A 24,221-nucleotide genomic window follows, 5' to 3' on the forward strand; every position below is an offset into this window, starting at 1 on the left:
CTCTGTCTTTCACATGCTCTCTCTCCCTTCAGGCTCTGTTTACTATGTTTGCACTCCTTTTTTTCTGCACCATCCTTCTCACCAATGCCTCCACTTGTGCCCCTTTTGCATTTGCTGACTTTTTACATTTGTTTACGGATTCACGATCATCGAGGCTGGGACGCAGATCTACGCACAGACGCGGACAACAATGATCACCAAGGCCCCCTTTTTTCAAAAGTCTTTTCACAGGTCCAAATGTGTGTGGTGATGCTTTAGACTAGCTTGCTAAATGTTAGCTTTAGTTGGAATCTTGGTGATTCATTTTTAGAAGCCCTAATAACAGGTAGTGTGAAAGGCATCACTGGCAATGCATTAAAAGTAGTTCAGACAATCACAGAACCAAGATATATGCAAATCCTACTTATAATAAAACACCGACCCGTGCTTCCCTTTTTTGTGCACACATTTACACTCACATACACTCTCTCTGTCTCTCTCAATTACTTGAGCATATTTTGGCCGTGGCCCCAAAGCCAAATGAATTTACCTATAATGAGATCCAGAATCCAGACAGGCTGTTGCAGTGGAGGCTGACAGCTAGCGTCGCAGATTACTGATCATTTCCCCTCCATTGTTCATTTCCTCCCCTCCCCTTGCTGACTCTCTCTCTCTCGCTCGCTGCTAATGAACAGTGCCACTTATGCTATAAATATATACATCATGTCAACCATAACACCACTCGCTCAATTTTCATCACAACTTTCACACACACAGCTTTTTTTGTCTCTCCGTCTGTCTTTCAGCCCCCCACCACCACCCATACACACAGTTTCTCTCTCTCACACACACACACACACACTTTCTCACACTCAGTTTCAGCTGCCATCACATCTGGCAACTTCTGTGCAGTAAGGAGCCAGAGATTTGAGGTGTGGCGTGAAAGCCTGAAAATATGTCAGCAGACAGAGAGAGAGAGAAAAAGAAGAGGAAAGGAATGGGGGGCCAGGCTTAACCGTTCCCTGGCCCAGGAGGGGGATATTTCTAACACTGCACTGTCAGGAACCAGGAAGTGCTTTGCAGACAGAAGATGCACACACAACGTTTGACACATGCACTCTCATGTGCAATCTGGCAGCATCTGAAAGAGGAAATGTGTTTAAAAAAGGCACAAAAAACTGTAGCGGAACGGAAATAGAAGGAAGCAGAAAACCCGTGTCTGAGTAGCAGCATGTTCCTGTTGTTTGTATCTGTAATGAACAGCAAGTGATTTCTGAGAGGTCGACAACACAAAACAAGGGATAGGAAGAAAAAAAACAAAAACTGGAAAAGACCGATGTCTCCTTGTAAGCACTTCCTTTACTTCCTTGTGCAGCTTTTCTCGGGCAACCTTAATCCTCAGACAAGGAGCCTGAGCAGGGAGACATCTTTCAGCTCTTAAGTCATCCCACAGTCTCCTCACCACACACAATAACACCCCCCACACAGACACACACACATACACAGGAAGGGAGAGCTGTGGAAAGCGCAGGCTGACAACACATGACAGGGTGTTGATAATGAGCTGACAATGTCTGGCTTCAATCCACGAATGTCACTCTAGTGTGGCAGAAGCAGCCGGGCTGCAAAGTAGAAGTGCCAAAGAGGAAATGCAGATACTGTCAAACCTTGGTCAAAATATTTTTAGTAGAAAGTTGAACCAGATCGATGTCATGTACCTGCCTCACCACAGGCCCCACAGACTCAGCCATGAAGCTGCAGTGAGGATAGCGCTGACTGCTGCACTGTTAGGGGCTTAAAAATCACTCAGAAATGTTGTTTGGTGGGAAATCGCGAGCATTTTATTGCAGCAAATGTCTCTACGAGTGCCTGTTGATCAAGATCTGGTCGTCCTGCAGTGAAACTGTTAGAGATGAGTTGTTTGTTCTGCTGCAGAGAGCAGTCCCACAGAGTGTGAGGTCACATGAAGGGAATCTGTCCAATCTGCTCAGACTGTGGTCTTTGTCTTGTCCAGATTCAACAAGTTACTGTGCCCACAGCCACAGTGCAGACGTCAGGAATGCGAGCCTATATTTGGCATGAAGCAAAAGAACAGATACGCACAAACATGCACACACACACGTCCAGAAGCCCCTTATTTCTTACTATTCCTCATATGCGGCATCACATTAAGCATCTTGCATTAGTGTAGCGACTGAATACGAGCGTTGACAAAGGATTTACATAAAAACGTGCATAACAACATGAAGAATTCATGCAATGACTGAGAGTATGTCTCACTACCAACTCATTTGATTTGCTGCAAAATTTCCATAAACATACGTACACAGCTGTGGTCCCCAGAGAAAAAAATCCTACTGTTTTCAGCTATTAACATTTGTGATTTGTAATGACGTGCGTCTGTAACCTTTGTACCCCCCCCTCCACACAACCGTGAGGCTGTAGCATAAAAGAGGTCCTTAACTGGTGGACATTCCTTAATAGATTACGCACTAAGTACTGCCCTGTTTAACAGTCACTAATTTTATTTGTCAGCTGGGTGCTGCAAAATACAGAGAGGTGATTAGTGGTGAAGCTAGAAAATAAAGACAAACCACACGTTATTGAAAATCTTCTAATGCTTCCATTGGATGCTTCTGTACCTTTAAAACCAGCTTTAGAGGTGGCCTGGTAAATAACATTAAACTCTGGGCAGATCTGGGGCATGTAGATGTTTTTCACCAGCGCTGTAAGCTGAAACACTGTGTACCGCAATGCACCGAGCACTAGAGGACTACACTGTAAAATTTAATGAGCTGGCTTTACTTTAAAAAAAGGAAAATGCAAAATTGATGACTCAAAGAAAAAGTAACCTCAACTTAAGAGGAGTAAGTTATACTTACTTAACAGGGTACCAAGGATAGTATAGAGCCACAATTTGAAGTTAAAACTGTATTTTAAAAAGTCTATAGAGTTGTATTTTTTATAACTTTAGTGAATATTTTGGCAATAAATTCAGAAAATGTCACTATAAATGGTTATTATATTTATTAGTCAAGTCAAGAGTACTCGTGCACAATATTTACATTAAGTGTTATAAGATGTGGATCCAATTCCGTGTTACACGCATAAGCCTCATACGCTACACAGTCATAGGATTGCTGATTTTATTAGTATGCATAAGAGCCTTTCACTCCATCCAGTGCATCACTCCAGAAATCTCAGACATGGTGGTCCGTTGCCAGCGAAGCCTTTACACTGTTCTTGCCCACACAAACGCTTGGCACCACATCACACATCTGGTGAAATAATCATCACAATGTCAACAATAACAGTCTGATGAGTCTAGACTTGCAGAAGTATTAAAAACAAATCAAGCACACATTATAAAATTAATTACGTATGCACAAATACTCCTCAGCATTTGGGCAAGAAGTGCAAATAAGAAATTTCAGTTAAAATGCACTCATTTATTTAAAGTAAAGACATTGTTTGGAGTTACAGGGTGGGAGTCAAAATGGGTCCAAAGCACATTTTTAACAGCAGTTAAATCACAAACCAAAATAAACCTAACACAGACGCAGCTGCGCCGAGAAGAGCTATCACAAGTGTCATGCCGACCTTAAAAGGAACTTTGCAAGCATTGATGGCAAATTAAAAACACACTATCAAAAAAACACTTTTTTGTTGTTTTCACAGATCTAGCAACTGCCCAACAGCTTGTTAAATTTCTCAAAAATGATCATAATGACCAACTGCTGGTCCTGTGGCACTGGTCAACCAGCAGAAACCTCACTACAGCCATTGAGCTGGCATAAATTGCTTGCGGATACACCAGAGGGATCAACAGGACGTATAATTACTCTGCAATGACAGTGTATCATTGTCATTGTCTGCAGGCCGTGTAATGGAACCTCAGAGCCATAAAAGACAGTGATTCACCCCCACAATCGACTTTACACCACTGGGCTGCCAGCCTTTAACTCCAAGCATCACTGTGGCGCTCTATGGTTGCTTAGCAACTAAAGGAAATTGGAGGTGCCTTTGAATTAGGGCATTTTAAGAGGAGATTTATATGAAGACCTTGATGATAAATGCCTCCATAAATCTGGAACTTTCTATTTCTATGAATTAATCGCTGGAGGTTCTAATTCTGGTTTTAGACACTGCAGCGTCACGGGGGCTGCAGATCTCACGCTGGCTCTATTATGAGACTGTGGCTCGTTTCCAGATGCAGGCTACATTTTCATGTTATAGTGCAAAAGCAGAGGAAGGGAACATGGCCTGTTTCCATGACACCATAAACAGGAAATAGGAAGGGCCCAGTGCTGCCAGAGCAGTCTACGTAAATCACCGAAGAAGTTAGCAGAGAGGTCAGAACTTTCCCATAATTTCAGTCAATGCACGAACGACACCAGAGGATTTCTGAAGAGTAGCGCCTCCACCCTTGGCTTCAAATGGAGGTCCGATGGGCCTGTAGCCCAAAAAGTGTTGCATTTGGGGATTTTTGTTTTCAGCATTTATTTTCAATGAAATGAGCTGGAGCATGGGATTTCTAGCTCTAGCCACCTGATAGTGGTTTACATATGCTCCCAACTTTAGGTGTAGTTTGGAAATGAGTGCAATCAAGAAAGTATGTTCCATCCTAAATCCCTGACAGACCAATCACCACAGACATACATTTGATGGGTGCTCTTTTTATGTGTAAAACAGGCTATACTAAGGACCCTTAAAATAATGTTTTTCTTTTGATTTGAACCAGATTTACACAATCACTTAAGCCTTCAGCTCTCTTCACTCAAATTAATTGAGGCCTACGTCGGCAATGCCCTCTATAAACTCCAGCCTATGTTTTTATTTATGGGATTATTTGGAAGTGAACGGACTCTACGCACTCAACCCACATTTTTATAAAACGCACGTAAACAAAAAGACAGCGGTACTTATAGCTAATTCTATCTACACACTTCCCACTCTGTTTTCCCGCAAGTGAAAAAAAGTGTCCCTCCCACTCCTCCTCCTCACTAGAGGAGAAAGCAGGAGTGAAGCTGCGGCAGTCCTTTTTGGCGGCCTCCTCCAGGTCCTGTCCCCTGCAGTCACCATGCCAACCTATGTGAGGAGGAGTCTTAGCTGCGGGCCCAAAGAGACTTGATGAGGTCCTGTGATAATTAGCACCTCATTATGGAGCCCAGTGAATAGGCCAGCGGGCTCCAGGAGCCACAAGGGACAGAACAATGGAAAAAAACACACACACACAAGACAGAGGCTCACATCAAAGGGAAGCGCCCACTTTTTAGACCACGTAATAAAGAGGAGAAGGAAGATTGGGGAGGAAAATATTGCTCTCGATTCATACCTAAAAATATAGCTCATAATCCCAGTTTTTAAGCTTCCGCGTGTGGGTGGTTGGGTGTACGTGTGTGTGTGCTTGTGTGTTAGGATCTCTGCGTCACTCCAATCTGAATTTTCCCCCCTCCGGAGGCCTTAGTTGCTCCTCAAATGCATGAAACATAGTCAGTCCTCCCACTCTCTCTCACACACACACACACTCAGAGACAGAGAGAGACTTATGCATAAGCAAGTCACCATTTCAGTGTTGAACTTCAGTGAGAACCAGAGCCAGAGGGACCCCGGTTAAGCAACATGTCCATCATCAGCATTCCTGTTCCTGTGTCTCACTATGTGTCTGTATCTCTGCTTGGCAGGCAGGCGCTAATCACACAGACATTACCATGCACATGCTGAGCCAGGTGAACCGTATTGCACTGCATCTGAGTTTAACCACGCACTGGGCTTCATTTCGGGTGTATTGTGTCAAACACTGAACATCCTTTAAATACTAATACATTGCTACTGTTTCACAAACTTAAACTTAAAAAACAAACAAACAGTAGTCTTGGCATATTGCAAAAGCAAAGCCCATAAAGTAAGCACTAAATCTGTTCTTCCCTCTTAACTGTGCAGTGTTTCCTGTACCTCTGACTGCCACACAAACCCCCAAAAGCAGAATATTTTCACACCTATGATTAACAGTTGTCAAGCGGTTCTTTTCATCAGGCGCTTTTCCCGTTTCACTCAAACACACCTTTCGTGATTGTGCCCAGCGAGCTTAATGTTAACTTCATCAGTCCACTCCACTTCTTTTTCTAAATGAGTCTGGCTTAATCAGCTGTTGCTTTGCAGACGTCAGATTGTTGACGAGGTCGCAGGGATTGTTGATGATTCATCCATATATAGAATGTGTTTGTCCTATAAAGTTGCAATGTTTAACAGAGCACCACTCAACACTTCCTGGAGACTTTTTTCAGTGATATGTGGGGGCACGGGGGGGGGTCCTTTCAAATGCCTTTTTCCTCCTTCCTTGTCCATGACATCTCAGGAAGAGGACATTGCGAGCTACATTTTATTTGCTTAGCCTAATTTTCAGCTGCTCGGTGAGTTGTCATGGTAAGTAAGTGTTATCACAAGGTTTTAATTTACACTTTACCATTAGGTCCGGAAATGTTTGGACAGTGAGAAAATTGCGATTTTGTCTCTCTGTTCCAGCACAGTAGAATTTAAACGAATCAGTCAAGTGCACTTTCATCTTTAATTTGAGGTGCTGAAAAAAAGAATGTGTCATTGACTACTGAAGTATTTTTATTAAACAGGTTGAATTAAAAAAAACAAAAAGGTCCCAAGGAGAGCAGGAACATTAGAAGTAGCCTAATTAACAGTTTTTGGTTCTGGGAAAAAAAAAACAGAAAATGCTTTGGTTGGTTTGACAGGATTAAAAGCCCCAGTCTGCTGAACAATGGTGGATAATCACAGATTTCTTTCTGTAGCAAAGAAAATCTCTCTCAGACCATCTAGCCAAGCAAAGAGCACTTACACTTTCACAAAAAAATAAGAGTCACATTAGACTTCATCAAAAAAAATAATACTTTGATGATCATTCACTGTGATGATGTGGCAGGAGACAAAATCATCTGGATGACTTCCACAGAGCTTCATGTTCATTCAAAGTTAAGTGAATAAACAAAATCTGGTTGGAAAGAATATTTCAGAGGTATTGTAGCTTTACAGTGATGTGATTTTCTATCGGGCCTGATTGATATCGCTGTAATGTGCTCATTCATTAAACTGAAGGCATCTATGATCATCAGCCCCATGGGTGCTAAAATCCACACGGATGGGAGTCACACTGCTCATTTATGGAGAAGCATCTCAAATGGCCTCCACAGTCAGCAGATCCCAATCCAATAGACCATCATTGGGATGTGGTGGAACAGGAGATTTGGATGCAGGAATAACGGCATCAGTTGTGTGATGCTGTGATTACAATATGAACCACAATCTCTGAGGAATGTTTCCAAAGAATTAACCCAAAAGAAGGGACAACCTGGCGCTAGCCCAGTGTACCTAATAAAGTGTGATTGTACAGGGTAAACTGTAAATTTCAGAACAGGGCACTACTTCTCCACACTGGTTTGAATATTACTGTTTCAATGAATCTTTGTAGTTTATATATTTGTTTGAAGTGATGACTTTTTTCTTTCTTTTTCTTTTTGACTGAATCTATCATTTAGATTAAAGAAAAAAGAATAAACGTGTATAGTACTGCCATGCAGACTGTGTAATGCTCTGCCCCGTTCTTGCCTACGTTCATGTCAAAAGTGCAGCACTACCACCCCCTAGTGGTGATGAAGGAGATAGTGTTTAGTAGAAGAGCCATGCAAATACTTGGACTGCTTGAATTAGGTTTATTTATCCCATAAGAAAATAAGATAATGAGAAATAAAAATCAGTATTATTAACAAGGACTACACTGATACTTTTCCGCTGATATAAATATCTTACTCAGATGGCGTTTTACCGAACTTTGTTGTTTTATAACAGCAGTCCACATTTACAGAATGACACCAAATACAACAAAAATATCACAGTCACTCAACACCAATTCCATCAACAAGTTGATTTAAAAAGGTTTAATTTAACAGAAATGGTTAGACGAAGGCACATGATGCATAATAATACAACTGATTGATCAGATAGTGCACCAGAGATGAAAACAGCATGTAAACCAGATTTGAGTTCTGCTTGTAAAACTTCCTTTAAACATGTCAAAACGGGAACAAACAAACAAACAAAACAAAACAAAAATCATACAGTCAATAAAACAGAAAGATGACGACAAATATAAATGCAAAGCTGATTATTGTGGCAGACAGACATTAAAAGTGGTCCACGGCTTTATGTGGAATTCTTGTAGGCAACGTTTACAAGACAAAATGAAATAACACAACTGTAAGTCCAAGAGAAAAAAATATATAGGCTTGTAGTTTTTCACTGAGAGCTTTTCGCCTGCATCCTCTCTGCTGCGAGTAGTGAAGGCTTTTTTTGTTGTTTTTTTGCTCTTTTAAGAAGGGAATTGCATTTTTCCTCAGAAAAAGGCATTGTATCACAGTATACCCCATCATCTCTCTGTCACATTATTAGTAAACGTCCAACATGAAAGTGGAAGTAGCGAAAACACAAAGCCTAAGACATTATTTACTGTATATACAGTGAACCAAGTGAGCGGCTGTGCTGTGTGTCTATGCTAGAGAGCTGGTGTGTGCTGATATTACACTACTAGCATGCGCTAATGCAGATGGATTGATTTTTTTTTGGCCCTTGAGAGAAGAGACAGCTGGTCTTGTCAGAGCTCAGCAGTGACTTCCGTGGTTATGGATCTCTTGTGCTAACATTAGTGTTGTTTTCCTTCCTTCCAGCTCCCTGTCACTGATGTAAAATCGCCCACTCCTAAAAGAGTAATTGTTAAAAACAAACTGTGCTCTTGGAAATCAAATATATTGCACTTTAGAACAAGGCCAGACAACGTTTTAAAAAAAAGTAAGAAGAAAGAGAATGCATAAAAATAGGATGTCCAGTGTCGCTAATTTTTGTCTGCAGATTCTCCAGTGAAACAATTACTTTCACAATTAGAAAAATATGGTCATTCATTCTCATGCAACCTGTTAATGTACCTTAAAACTAAGCCTGAGGACACTGAGGAACAGCTTTGCAAAGTCTACCTACCAGCAGCAAAACCTCTTAAAAACCATATAACAGTTTATGTTTTGTGTAAACGAAATGTCTGCTAGCACATATTTAGCAATCAGAATATCAAATAAATGCAAATATTCCTAAATATGGAAGCGTTCCTCTTCAGTGGAATTAGAAATTCATAGGCGTGGACAACAAGACACGACAACCGAGGTCTTGTTTGAGTTTTTGAGTGTAGTTTGATTTATGTTAAGGTCAAGCTGAAGACAAACGAGAAAGAATAATTGCACATCTTTATCTTATTTATGGATTATTTACCTAAAACAGTAACTCAATAATAAAACATCATTTTTCCTCCCCCCTCTTGACTATTGACTAGCAGAGTTTGCTGTTATGTAAATATAATTTGAATGTTATATGAAATAGTTAGTAACACACATTCAAGTTCTAGAGGAGAAAAAAATCAAAAGAGTTTTATTTCAGTCTGACTAAAAAAAGAGAGATCTGTGTAATTGCATGGCGACTACGTCTTCTGACGATTGTACAACCAATCCTCTCAGACCGTCCTCTCCTGACAACTTACAGCATCTGTGTTAATGATATTTTCAGTGTGTTTTCTTTCCTACTAAGCAGGCATCAATAACCTGTCTAAGGCATACTGTAAACGGTCCCAGTTCTTCCAAAATACAGTCAAAAAACAAATCCCCAGGCAGGTAGCTACCACATGATACCGGCTCCTCATCAGTGGAGCGGCAAACTTGGCAGCAGTGGAGACGCACACCAGGATGACGGTGATGATGGCCACCATGACGTTGATGCTCTTCCCCAGCAGGACTCGGGCGTCGTGGCTCTCGAGTTGGACCGTCTGCTGCTGCTGCTGCTGCTGGAGCTCCAGCTTGGACACGCGAGTCTGACACGACTCCAGGGCTTCCTGAGAAAGGTGGGGAGAGGGGTTTTTATGGGTCAGACCGTCTCTCAACTTGCTAAAGGGCATTTCGCTGACCTTTAAACACTCAATTACCCAAATTCCTCTAAAAGAATTCTTCTGCATCAGCAGAGAGAGGCCGCTTGGACAGATGACAATGGCCATGTGCTGAGATATTAGACACTTACAGGCATGGTGTATTTTTGCGATCCATCTTACCTGCTGCTTATGTGTGAAGCATCGCAACATAAGTAGATTCACCACCACTATTTACCTGTATGTCCCTGGCCCTTTCGTGAGCCTGGTAGGCCACCCTCTCCTCAATGCTGGCCAGCTCCTGCTTCAGATTTGCCATCTCATTCTGGTGAAGTTCTGTCAGGTCGTTCAGCTGGTCTTCCAAACGCTCATACCTGCCAGTCAACACAAGGGGATGGTTAATATTCATATCACTGCGGATTTTAAAGTGTTTAATGACACGTGGTATTAAGCTTATTGTTATCTCAAATTCTCTTAGAGTTATGCTTGTTTATTTTAGATGAACATTTTATATTGGTATGTCTGTTCTTATTATTGTTATTTAACAATAATGAAATGCCAAGTTGTGTAATCGTACCTGTATCTCTCATCCTGCAGTGATTGGCTGATAATGCCATACTCTCTCTCGAACTGTGCCTTTAACTCCTCTATATCCTCCTCCAGCTGATTCTGGGCATCTTTAATCTCCCTCACCTCCTCCAGGGTCAGGGCAAGTCTGCCCTGGTTGTCTTCCCCTGTTTGATCCCCCTTAGCTTGGCTCTGACACGGCCCTGCAGACGCTCCTGCCCCTGCTGGGTTTCCATTATTGTCTGAAACAGAAGCGCTGCCTGAGGAGCACTCGTCATCACTGGGATACTTGGGTTTGCCCACTATAGAGGTGCTGTTACTCAGTCCCTTCACTTCAGTGTCAGTGGACAGTGGAGAAGAAGAGTCCAGAGTGGTTTTGAGGTGGGCAATGTTATCAGCGCTGCCAAACTTGTTCCTGATGAGGTTGGCGAACTCTCTGGGCTTGCTGAAGAAGAAAGGAGGAGACAGCGAAACACCTGGTCCAATGGTTTTAATCTTGTCCATGGTCGGGTGTCGGCCACTGCTTGTCATGTCCCTCAGCTGTCTGGGTGACTCCCGGGGTATGGTGCTGTGTTTAACAGAGGAAGAGCGAGCGGGAGGGCTTTGATAGTTTTCACTGTCTTTCATCTTTCGATGGTACTGTTCCAGCTTCTTTTGCATCTGGGCAATGTTCTGAGCTGACTTCTGGTTCTTTTTCTCAAACACCTGCTTGATGCGCCCCACCTGCTGCTTGTCCGCACTGTCCATGAGCTTCAGATACTCAGCTAAATTCTCATCTCGTGTCGTTTGCTCGATCTTTATCTGTTCTGTGACTTTCAGTATCTTTTGCTGGAGGCTGTCCAAGCACGAGCGACTACGCTGGACCTCAAAGCCGAGAGCAGGATAGGGACTTCCATCACTGAGCTCCAGATCCAAATTATTCTCTGAAGAACCCCGGCGCATTGACAGCGGGAGGCCTATAAAACTGCTCTCTCTACTCCGGTCCTACAAAAGAAGAAAATCAAAAATTAAGCAAAAATATATGAAATTTGGTACAGTCAAGTATCAGTCAATACCACAGCGCTGCTATTAGAAACAAGCTACTTGTCATCTCACAGTACAATAAAGGATTTTTCCTTTCTCAGTTAAGAGACACTGGACTTGCACCACCTCCAAAATATATACACACATACATGCTTGTCACTAAAAGCAACCATCCAAAATTCAAAAAAGAAAAGTAAAACGCACATCGTACCACACACACAAGGCACATAATCTACGGACACTCATCGCACAAATCCACTGTTTTCAATTGCAGTAGGTATCCTATAACTGTTTCATGCTTTTAAATGTAGATGACAGCATTTTACTGTAATTTACAAGAGATATATTTTTCAGTGTAAATAATGTATTAAACTGGTGCATTTACAGGAAGGACCTTTTACTACCTTTTACTCTGCTTAATAAAAAAAAACCCCACAGCATTCTGGGAAAGTAAATATTTTATCAAGACTTCCAACTAAAAAAGTCTGAATTCAAAAAGTAAGGTTTTTATTTTACCCCTTTTTAAGATCAGGGCCTGTTTTCTAGTTTTGGCCCCAATTTTAAATTTGATCATATTATTTTATTCGACATAGAGCTGGGCGATAGAACGATAACGATATGTATCGCGATATAACTTTTACTGATAGAGAAATTAAGCTATCGCGATAGACCTCGCCGCTCTTGTCCTCAAAAAAAAAAAAAAAAAAAGGTCAGCCAATCCAAACTAAGTAGCGCAGAGCCGAACCAATCACAGCCGCAGCGTCACGTCGCGTGACTTGTTACGTACAGCACAAGTGCCAAGCCGCACGTGTGTTTGTTTGGGAAGCAGCCAGCGGGTAATGGAGGAAATGAGTGTGCCGACTAGAAAAATCAACCGAGCATGACCGAAGAGAAAACAGATGACGGTTCCAACGCCGGAGAGATTGTCAAACGGAAGAGCCATAGAAGTTCCGTAGTGTGAAGGTATTTCGGCTATTTCAAGTCTGACAAAAAACAGAGTAGCGTGCACTGTAAATTGTGCCGAAAGCAAGTCTGGAAATACAATAAACTGGTGCATGCGTCACACTGTGCGCCGCGTTATTGTTTCGGTGAAATGAATTTCTACAATACTGTTACTGTTAATTCTACTCTCTGCAGTGTTTAAATGCTTACATATACACACAGTTACTGTCCCTCCACACATACGACTCGGTTCTGCTTCTATGCCCCAGCTTTGTTTACTTTTTCCCACCGAGGCTTCTAGACTTCTGATTGGCCAACATTTCGGCACGGTTAGGAATCTAGCGCCACCTGCTGCTTTGGCATGTTCATAGCAGCGTTTTCCTTCATTTCTGCCTTTATGTGTGGACGGGATTCTTTTTTAAAACGAAAAAGGAAAATCTCAGTTTTCAAAAATACCCGTGTACGTGTGGACGTAGCCTCAGTCTCTGACTGGAAGCGCTAATTCGTCATTCGGCTTTTGTCAGACTAAAGTAACTGTTAAAACTGTTTGAAAAGCTCAGCTATACAACAAGGAGAGATTGAGAATTTCCTTTTAGTTCTCAGTTTATTTGATATTGACAAAAGTTAGTCAGTTTTGTCTGTTCTTCTGTAAAACAAACTAAGATTTATTTTTAGAATTAATATTTTGTTTCTAAGTGGAATTGACAATTTAGTCTGTTTTGTTTGTTCTATTTTGAAACTTAAACGCTTTAGCGGCTGCCTTTTGTGTAGTTTGCAATATTTGCCTTTATTTATCTGAAAAAGTCTCATGTTCCTTAAGTACATCTACCCTGTTGAACTTATTATGGGAAATAAATATTTAAATAAAAACAAGCTGCTGATTATTTCACATTTTACTTGTGAGCAACGGCACATTTAAATCTTACAAATATAGTTATTTGGCTTATATCGTGATAGATATCGTTATCGCCTGAAATGAAAAAAACATATCGTGATATGAAAAAATCTCATATCGCCCAGCTCTAATTCGACAATAAAATTACATGTACACTTCCTGGGTACGAGTCTTTAATACAGAGGGTCTTTATCATTATCACAGAGACACAGCTATGCTAAACAACCTAAAAGTAGGTCAGCATTTTTAACTAAGCATTACAATCTACAGCTGCAGCTGTAAAGTAAAAGCACATGTGACCAACTGCTCATACTATGAATCCGATGTTTTCAGGTGCTCATTTGCTTCAAATTACTAGCTTAAATAATTGGGGTAAACATCATTATTTTCTTAGATACATACAAGAAAATACAACATTTCCACATAGTAATCTCTGGCTCGAGCACTATTCAGCATTTCACACTGTGAGGCCATCTGGGTGTGTCTATAATGCTCTTATTTGGAAAATCTGTTACATTTTAAGAGCCAGAATTTAATCCTGTTTGTTTATAATATAGATTAAAAAAACAGTTGACAAAATTCATACAACTACTCTTAGTATGTGTGAAAGAAGTGGAGCATGTACATCTAATGTAGGTCAGTGATAATGTCACACAAAGGCGCAAGGCAGCAGAAAATCCCTATTCCAGACAATGTACCCTAGTTTTACAGTTAATAACCGTTTTTTGTGATTAAAGCTGAACGTTATGCTCACTTTTTGTACTCTGTTGTAGGTTTGAGGAAGTAAGCATAATATATACAGGCTGAGTAAGCAAGATTGCATTTACTAGGGAACTAGAAGACATCCCGTTATGAGGAAACTGTAGGAAAGCAGAGAAGCAAAAATGTAATCATGCTTCTAAGCTGCACTTTAAAGAGCAGAAGTGTCGCTTAAAGTGTAAAAAAAAAACTGCAGCCCATCGGTGGCTCAACAAACCATTTCGTCTTGCAAGCTGATCACAGTGCAACACCCCTGTAGTGAAAGAGGGTGTAAGCTATTAAAGCCTTACACTAAGTGTTGTACAATAAGCACTATAGGCGGCACAAAACTGCACTAATCCTTAACAAATGTAACACCGCTAGTTAGTAAATAAACAGCTAACTCAAGCAGGCTCAATCTTGCTTAGCATTTCAGCATCGCCACGTAATGGTCACTTATTGCAAGCTAAGTATCTTGACATCAGCAAATGCACCCACAGTTAACCACATAATGAAACTTCTCAACACATGACTCCCACGTGAACCTCGAGAGAAGGTTTACAGGATGATGTATGAGTACATGCCTGGTGAACACACTGAAAAACACTGCTCAGACTAAAACAAAAACACAGTCAGCGGGACCATCTTTCTGAATTCAGCTTAATTCAAGGTATCCAATTACACAGGTGAATAGGATTTACCTGCTGTTGGCTCTATGATGTCACACCAAACTAGCCACACTTGTTTAATAATGTGAAGGCAAGAATCTAATGACATGATTATTACTGCAGCGCACTGTGTTTGTACCACAGTGAACAAGCACAAACAGCTTCACGTATATTTGTAGCCATGCTTGTGGTCACGTTGATGCAGACTGTAATCAGTCTGCAGCCACTGAATGACATGCTGCATGATTTAGCACACATAACTATGGCTCCAGGAATATATATCTACTGGTGTTGTAATGCCATCATCAGGCAACAAGGCAATTTTCCCCAATATTTAACCTAACTATCAACGCAACTAATAGCATGTTCAGTGCCTTGTTCTTAAAGGGAACTTCTGGCAGCAACTTTAGAAGTCCAAAAATAAAAATTATTTCCACACCAGGAAAAAAGACTTTTAATCAACTACCAGTTAATTAATCAAGCATTGATAATATGCAATCAAACATACAAAGTGAGGTCACGCTGCTGTTTTATTCATTGCTATTCATTCAAGGTATCCTATTACACAAGTAAATTCAGTTTACTTCCTGTAAACAGAGTATGAGGTCAGGTAAAGGAGGTAAATTCCATTTACCTGCTGCTGGCACTATGACTTCACGCTCAACTAGTCAAACTTGTTTGATAGCCTGATAAGTTAGGGAAGAACTGATTATTACTAGAAGAACCTGTTGGTTACGTTGGTGCAGACTGCAATCCTCAGCAGCCACTGGATGAACTGTGACATAATTTATATATACATATCTGTGATCCCAGGAATATGTATAATATGTATCGTGACTTTGTAATGCCATCATCGGGTCAAAAAGTCAACAATGCCACTAATGGCATGGTTAGTGACATGTTCCTCAAACGTGTTCTGTTCGGTCTCTGCTTTCAAAGTCCAAAAAGTTACTTCCACCCCAGAAACAAGTGTACTTTAATCAACAATCAGCAAACTAATCATGTTTTAATAATACACAAACAAAAACTTAAAAGCTAAAGTTAAACTGTTGTTTTATTTATTATAATATAAGATTCAAGCTAGCCATGTTAGTTTCAGACCATTTCACCCATCCTGGATGCTCCCCTTGAACTGAGCCCTCTAAGAAGGACACCACTGGGATAACATGATCAGCTCAAAAAAAACAAAACAAAACATGGTGGCAAACTGTGATGGCTGAGCTGACAGATCCATTACTTCCTCTAGGAATGAAGAGGACAAACTAACTCCACAGCATCCATCTATTAGAGAATCACTGATTTAGTGCAAATCAGCAAATGTTGGAATGCTAACAGGCTCAGCTAAGATTGTGAAAACAGTAACAATTACACTTGTTAAACATCATTATGAGCCTGTTGCAAAGGCAAAATCAGCATTAAGCTGCCATCATGGATTTAAACTAATGTCATTTATACACACACACACACACACACACACATATATAAATATATATATTTGTCTGTAATTACACAGTATATTCTTCATTATGTGTAGTGTGTAACTGGAGAACAGCACGCTTATTTCTACAAGCAAGCCAGGGTTTTTTTCAGCCTCTGTCCTCATCCTACTCTCACACTCTCTCTGGCATCTGTCCTTATTGAACACAGAAGTCTTTCTCTGCAGAGAAAAAAGCTTACTTTGTCATGTTCTACCTCTGTCCTGTCCAGGACTGAGCCACTGCATATGGAATCACTGGCCTGACGTAAAGCCAGACGAACCCTGCATCCAGTTGTGGTCTTGCCCCATCGGCTGTGAAGGCTCTAATTCTCCACCAAACAATAGGTTTCACATATAAACCGACCTTTTAGTCAAACCTGATTTCCATACAAAACAATGAGAAACTTAATGTTGCCTCGCTTAAGAGGAAGTGTAAAGTAAGCTGCTGTATTGCTCACTCAAATTACCAAATCTTTTCAGAGTTCATATGACAGTCACAAAGAACTGCCTGTTCCACCAGACAGCTTAGACTGCATGCTATTTCTGCAGTGCTTGAACAAAGCTAGCTCCTCAGGCGCTCTCCCACCACTAGCATTTACTTTGGAAATGTTCAATATTGTCCTCTGCACCATTAGGGGCTAAACACTGAGCACAGGGGTCTTACTCTGTTGCTTCAATGTGCTGAGATAACATAAATATGGAACAAGTGCAAAATAGATCAGATGGAAACCTGGCAACCACTGGTGAATCACTGCCGAGGCCTGCAGTAAGATTTATGTAAAGGGTATTGATAAAACTTCCACACTTGTACTGCACCTGAATTTCAAGCTTAAAAATGATAAAACAAGGAACTTTGTGATATAAACACAAGTGTCTTTTAACTGGATGAGGCCATAATCGTGAGAGCGACCTAAATAACATAACCCAGACATTTTTTACATTCTGGAAACCATCTGCAAGTATGACAGCTGGCAATTTCCTCACACGAGATTGATGAAATTGTATCATTTCAATTTAATAAGCACATCTGCACCACCACTGCTGCTGCTACTTAAAATTTCGAACCACTCTGAATAACCGCAGGAGCAATCTGAAGGTCTCTGTGGATGAGTGGTCCTGCTAAATGAAGTAGGCTCACGCTGATGAAAATGTCCTCCCCAAATCTGCTGAGGAGCTGCCCTACTTTTCACTCACTTTCTCCAAAAACATTTGCGCAGCCAGAGACCGGTGAGATCCCGGTTACATTTTTGATCCCCTCTAATCGTGCCTTTAAAATATGTTTTATCACTACAAATGAGGTGTGTTCTCACCCTAAATAAAGTCTTCGAGATGCTGTCTTTTGAATTAGCAAGCCAGGCAATACACCCACTGGTGTTTTGACTCACAAATAGATTTTAGTGTGTCAGTAGAGCAGAAGAAGAAGAAAACAGAGAGCGGGAGACAAGGCAGAGAGAGAGAACTGAAACAGATATAAAAAGGACAGGAACAGAGGTTGCCCCCAAACAGAGCTCAGCAGCACACATCATCCCAATCATCATCATCATCTCCAACAGCAGGATCAGCAGGAGTCCTCCGTGCCCTCAGGGTGCCTCCTTCACAACTCAACCCTGCATGAGCCCCCTGTTCCCCCTCCCACGCTGTCCTACATAGCACACAGTCTGTCCAGCACCATGACCCATTTAATAAGCCCTGACCTCGCTTGACAGCATAACATAAAGATCCATCTGCATTAGCCTCAATCTTAACCCAACAAGGAAACGCTGTGTGTTGTTAGGCCTGAGAAAACCCACTCAAAACTTAGCTACAGTTCGAGGGCAAAGTCGCTGCAGATGCTGCTTATCTTGCACTGAAGTGTACTCTCTCTTGGATCAATGATCTAGTTAGTGATTCAATTTTTCATGCAAAGGCAGGCCTCGCACTCATCTGCCCACTGCACCACCACGAGAAACAGACTGAGCAGCAATTCAGCATTTAAGTTCTGAGGAAGAGCAAGGGTGAGAGCTCACAAATTATTTAGAACTGGGTGGATATGCAGGGGATGTTTACTAAATTCTGAGTAGTATGGATAAAATAAATATTGGTTTAGATTGATTGAACGTGCAGCTGATTTCTTTTCATCTTGCTGAACCCACTGCCCCTTTCAGTTTGAGTGAACATTATTATAACCACAGACATTTTCTTATGCAAACAGGAACACATTGTCCCCAATACCAGGAAGTAATGTTTGCTAGTACTCACAATCCCTTTTGCAATCTAGAGAAACCATCAGTTCACAGGGCCTGGTCATGCAAGTGCACAAGCACATTCAAATACAAGCACAGGTGTTTGCACCAGTTTGACGTAACTGGATCCAAATGACAAAACATTTGGTGTTTGGTGTGCTGTCACTGGCTCTTGGCACGCCCAAGTAAACACGCACAAACAAGGCAACGGAGCTGGCACACTTGAAGAGATGGAACAAAACCGTCCCTTCAGCCGAGAACAGAATCACAGAGGGGAAGAAGCCCTCGATGCTTATTGGTATTCCCTCCAGCTGATCCTCATGGATACAGACGCTCTCCCACTCAGGGCTCACACAGGGAAACAGGAAGAAAACCAGCGATATGGAGCGTGAGAGGGACAAGGAGCACATCTTTCATTTTAAAGAAACCTGACCCGGCGTCTCCCCCCTCCGCCCTCTCCTCTCATCTGCATCCCACAGCTGCATATGTGGTCAAACTTTGATTGCTTTCTTTACTGAGGGGCCAAACTGTGCACCTTATTGGACTAAAAGGAATGGGGAAACTTGCAACAGAGTCTAAAGTCTTAAATTCCCTGAATGAATGATCCCCAGGGAGTCAGGGGAATTAATTGCTTAAGACATATTCACTATTATCTTAGAAGACAAGCTGCTCCAGGACTAAATCAATAGTCCATTAACACTTACTAGTGCCTGCTTGCCTCCAGTGACTGAGAGAGTATTGAGCGGGATTCAATTAAGATAAATACGCAACTATATTCAAGTGACCAAAACCGTTGATGTAACGAGGCTGGCGAGGACTCGAACACTTCAAAAGATATTTTCGGCTGCTCCCTTATTCGCGAGGTGTCACGGCAGGTAGCTCTGCATGTTTGGTTTGGCAGATTTTTTTTTTTATAGCACTGGTGCTCTTCCTGAAACAACACTAAAAGGATTCGTGTCTCCTCCCGGCATCGAACAGGAGATCTTTCAGTAAAGCACTACATCACAGAGCCACTGAGGACTGAAGCACTTCTTTAGCCTTAAAAAGAAACACACAGGACCTACTTTAAAAACTTTTATTTAAGGACTCTGGCATACAATGCACAACATGTAAATATTATGCCGACGTGAAGGTCAATGTGCACCTTTTGCACGATAACACGCATGCGAGAATAGCATTACAGGTAAAGGGCACAGTTCACATATGGAGAGCTGGGTCACGGAGAAATGCCACAATCTCAGCAGAGCCACCACTCAGTAAGGGTTAAAGGCAGTCTCTGGAAGCCAGCCACGAAAAGCCAAGTTGCATCATTTTTGGCCTCTAACCCACTATATCTGCTGCACAATGGCTTTTTGAGAAACAAAACTGGAATGCCATTTACGGGCAACAAAATGAGGAAAAGCAAAACTACACAGCACAGCATTAATAAACCAGCTAACAGTCAGATGAGCTGATCCACGTTACTGTGTTAGCGATTATAACAAAACTGGTCTGACTGCTTATATAAGAATCCGGCTATAAAGTTATTCCGCATGATTCTTTCAAGCTGTACTCCAGGGGAGAAGTGATCGATTTCAATTACTTATACTCTTAATTCAGTTTAAATTCAGTCTATTAACAGGAACCTAAAAAAAAGGGGGAAAAAACCCGTAATAGCACTTTTTAGTGACTGGGTGTCAGATGTAAAGGTTCATACTGAAAATGAGAAACAGTTTGCTGCTTCATGCCACTTTACTGAAGCAGCGAAAGAATCACACGTTTTATGTGTTAAAGTTTCTGGCTTTTAACAGATAACAGATCTGCCCCAGCCATTAGGGGACTTCTGACTCCTCGTGTGGTTTTCCCCCTAACCACCCAGTTTTAGTTAGCTACTTTTGTCAAGTTTCTTTCAGCTAAAAGACTTGTCATGGGACTTGAGTTAAGTGCCATTCTGACACTGTGTACTCTTAAGATTTTGAGGATATAAGCATATAAATAAAAACTTTTTTTTTTCCTTACTTTCATGAAATTGTAATATGAGTCATCAGGAGATTTTGTGATATAATCCTCCTTACCCTTCATCTACATCTGAAATCCTAACTTATGTGGTCGCTGACCACAAAGAAAACTCAACTGCGCTATCAAAAGAATATATTATGGTATGGTTTCCTTTAAATATCTGCTGTTATCGCTTTAATATAGATGAGCTGGGATCCTCATATGGTTGTGAAATAGTAAATAAATCCAATCAGAATAGGTTGCTCTGAACAAGCAAATATTTGATACAGTGTTTGCGTGATTAAGGTTTGTATTTGAACAACACCATAGCTGTTTTTACAAAGACCGATTCAGCAAAAATATTCCCTGGTGGAAAAAGTCAGTAAGCAAGCCGTTCGCCTGAGAAACTTGTATTGTCCCCTGTAGAGGAACCGACTTCTTGTAGGTACTTTGCATAGTTTCTTATCAGTCTCTGACACCAGCTTCCTGGGAAAATTAGCAGTGAGTGCGCATATTACATGTTAAATATTCAGTACTTTAGATTTTTTCTTTAAAGTGAACATCTTTCCAAGAAAGAATTGATGATCTTTCAAATTTACGAGCAATCATCATGACAGACTTGCAAAGGGAACAGCAGGCACTGATTCTAATTGATTTGAAAGTCGAATAAATGCGGGGAGCGTATTTACCTTTTCTGTGTGACTGACCTGCTTTTTATTTGCTTAAATTGGGAGAAATCACTAGAAAATATTGATTTTATGTATCACTTGATTGAGTATATCTCTTTGATTGTTTAAAAGACAATAAGCTGTTTACGTGTCCAAATATGTTTGTTTTTTGTTTTTAAGTTAACCCTTTCCGTGGGTTCTACTTACTACTTTTTCACAGCTGTGCATGACAGTAAGGTGGGGATGGATGAGAGTTTATGTTTTTTTACCCTTTAAAAACAAGGTTATGAACTGAGTCACTGAGCACAAACACAGAAGCACCTGTAAGACGCAGCGCAGTACAGTAGCTTATAACAAACACACTACCTAAGCTATTAAGTTTCCGCTCAGACTATTAGTTCTGCTGATAGCAAAACTGATAACCCAGCCAATATTCTTGGAAACAATGGGGGAAAATGGCCAGCTCATAATTTACTTTCCAACAATACGTTTCATAAACTTGTTCGCAACTTAAAGCTGGTCCTCATACCAGCTGGCCTTACTGAACATTTACCCAATATTGGCCTAGGCTGACTCACATATCGGGCAGACTCCACACCTGTGAGCAACACAGCAGGATCACAAACCATAGCCTCGAAAATGAACAAATGCATGGAATATGTATTAAGGAGTCACGTGTTTGTTTGGTTTAATATGTTTGCATGCTTCCACTAAACTTACCACCCTTGTGTTTAGAAACCATATTTAGGAGTGGTGGGCGTGTGTCTCTAAGAATCAATAAAACTTCAGATTATTATTAAACCATAGGATCAACCGCTTTCGGTAGCCCGGAGTTCACATCCTCGGAGTCCCTTCACATCCCCATGAAGACATGCCCTTTTCTACGGTATCTGTATGAGAGCGGCTCACTGAAAGCTCTTTGTTCGGGGAAACACGCAGCTTTAAAAGCGGCGCAGCTGTCGGTTTCACATGACGTGGAGCTCGAGAGGCAACAATGCATCGCCGGTACAGTACGGGTCCTGCCGTTCATCACACAACAATGCTGCAAAAACAGTCATTCACACACTCACCATCCGGCTGCTGCTGCTGGTGCTGCTGCTGAGGTATTTCTCGACTTCGGACAAACTTCGCACGGACACGTTTGCGCTGGGCATAATAACCTCCAGTTAGTGGCCAGTTAGGAGCTGGTGGGTCGTCACTTCGGTGTCAGGACTAGTTTACAACTGTCGCCTAAACTCGTATCCATGTTTAGCCCCCCTTTTTTGCTCTCTCTCTCACTCCCTTACTCACTCACTCACCCCTGCACTGGCTGCTCCCTTCAACAAAACTGCGCGTGAACCTAAACCCCGCCCACTCGTCTCTCTGAAGGGTGGCTCAGCTGAAAGAGGAGGGGTTAACTCTTTAAACACACGTACCTGCCTGCTGAAGATAACACAGCCTTGAAACTCTTTTTCTCTCTTTCTCTCTATTACCACAACAATTTAAGGTACTGTAGTTAGAAATATGCGCATTAAATACGGTTTTAGATATATTATAAATGGAGGAATCTCGTTTTGGAAAGTAAAAGTAGATAATAACTTATGAATATTTAAACCACTTAGCCTACATGTGTTATTAAAGGGGAAAAAATGCATTATAAGCAGGCAATCTAGTTATCATCGATTGAACTCTTGAGAGCATTTGCTAGAGTAAAAGCTGAAGGACTGTGGTTTAAAATTACTGTTGCAAATATCAGTTTAAAAGCTCATTTGTTGCTCTTGAAGTATCAAAGTGCACATCCTGAATTGGGTTCTACTTACCCTACAGAGCATTACCTAAGTCATTCAGTAAGCTGAATAATGCATACATTTTCTGAAGGGCTGAGTTTTTAAATTTAGTAAAGTGTGAAAGGGAAGGTTTACCAGATTGCATTTCGTTGCCCTGTACCTGTGCATGTGCAATGACAATAAAGTTGAATTCTATTCTATTCTATTCTATGTGTGTTTTGGAGGTGGCAGCACTGACTGAAAGATAGAAGGATGAGTTGGAGACTGTGGTTTGGAGACGAAGTTAAGGAGGCACACTTGGCTGACTTGGTTCAGACGTGTGCAGAGGAGGGAGAGTGACTATATTGGACAAAGGATGTCCAATATAGTATATGGAGGGAGAAAGGACAACAGAGGAGGGTGAAGAAGTCACTTGGATGAGTGATGAAAATGTTCCTACGACCAAAAGTGAACAGAGTTTTGTGGGATTGAGCTGGATGATTGAGCATGGATCAACACACATCAAAGAATCTCATGGATGTCATGAAGGAGGACATGTGGAGAAGGGTGCGGATGATCTGCAGTAGGGGCCACTGAAGGGAGCAGTTAAAAAAAGAAGTAGTACTGAAACTGGGTTACTAGTACCCAGCTGTTAATGTGGTGTTGTTGTGGTGTGAAAAAGAAAAAAGTGTTTTTTTCCTCTGAGCTATGAAGTTTTGACAATTTAAGTATCACAAAGTGCATGAGGATTCACTCAGATATTACTTACTGTGTCGTTGTAAAAAATACACCGATGAACATGTATTCAAAACCAATCTATATAAACTATTAAAGTAATTACTTGTGGGGAACAAACCCTTTGTTTCTTACTGTAGGGTTAATGCCATTGAACGATGCGGTCATTTTAAAAACTGTGCAAAAATAAATACAAGAAATGAAAGTGCAAAAGTACAAAAAAAATGTGATGACCATTATTACGTGATAATATTTCAGCTTAAGTGGTGAAAAACAGGGTGGCAGTCAAAATGCGGAAGAAAACTAAGCAGTACACGCTGCAAAGTGAAAAATGTTGTAAAATAGGGTGATGATTGCATGTATCTATAACCAGACAATCAGCAGGCCTAACAGGAAGGAAGGAGGTTTGGCCTGATGATACTCACAGCAAGTTTGATCATTTTAGATAAACCGACAGCATAACTGACATATCGTGCTGATGTTTCCCTCCAAGAAGTATTTCAATTTGATGTAAAAGAATCTGGCTTACATATAACCGGTTCTGTCACCTTGTTTTTCAACACTACCCCCCCTCCCCCTCCTCACCCCTCCCAGCTGCACAGACACCCCAGAGGCCAT

General features: G+C 41.2%; 1 protein-coding gene across 2 annotated transcripts; it reads right to left on the reverse strand.

Annotated features, from left to right (window-relative positions):
• Positions 1–7,910: 7,910 nt before the first annotated feature.
• Positions 7,911–22,425, reverse strand: LOC146704823 (transmembrane and coiled-coil domain protein 3-like). Of its 2 annotated transcripts, none has more exons than XM_085462224.1 (4): positions 22,194–22,425; positions 10,524–11,497; positions 10,185–10,320; positions 7,911–9,916 (listed from the first exon to the last, which is right to left on the reverse strand). In XM_085462224.1, the coding sequence occupies exons 1-4, from the start codon at positions 22,275–22,277 to the stop codon at positions 9,611–9,613; spliced, it is 1,500 nt and encodes a 499-aa protein (XP_085318350.1). In that variant the 5' UTR covers positions 22,278–22,425; the 3' UTR covers positions 7,911–9,610. The 2 variants fall into 2 exon arrangements, with proteins under 2 accessions (XP_085318350.1, XP_085318351.1); XM_085462225.1 differs by lacking the exon at positions 22,194–22,425 and adding an exon at positions 12,689–13,185.
• Positions 22,426–24,221: the final 1,796 nt, after the last annotated feature.

This window comes from Copadichromis virginalis, linkage group LG7, assembly GCF_057382275.1.
Source record: "Copadichromis virginalis isolate Kocher_CV1m ecotype Utaka linkage group LG7, C_Virginalis_male_GT1.1, whole genome shotgun sequence".
NCBI lineage: Eukaryota > Metazoa > Chordata > Actinopteri > Cichliformes > Cichlidae > Copadichromis > Copadichromis virginalis.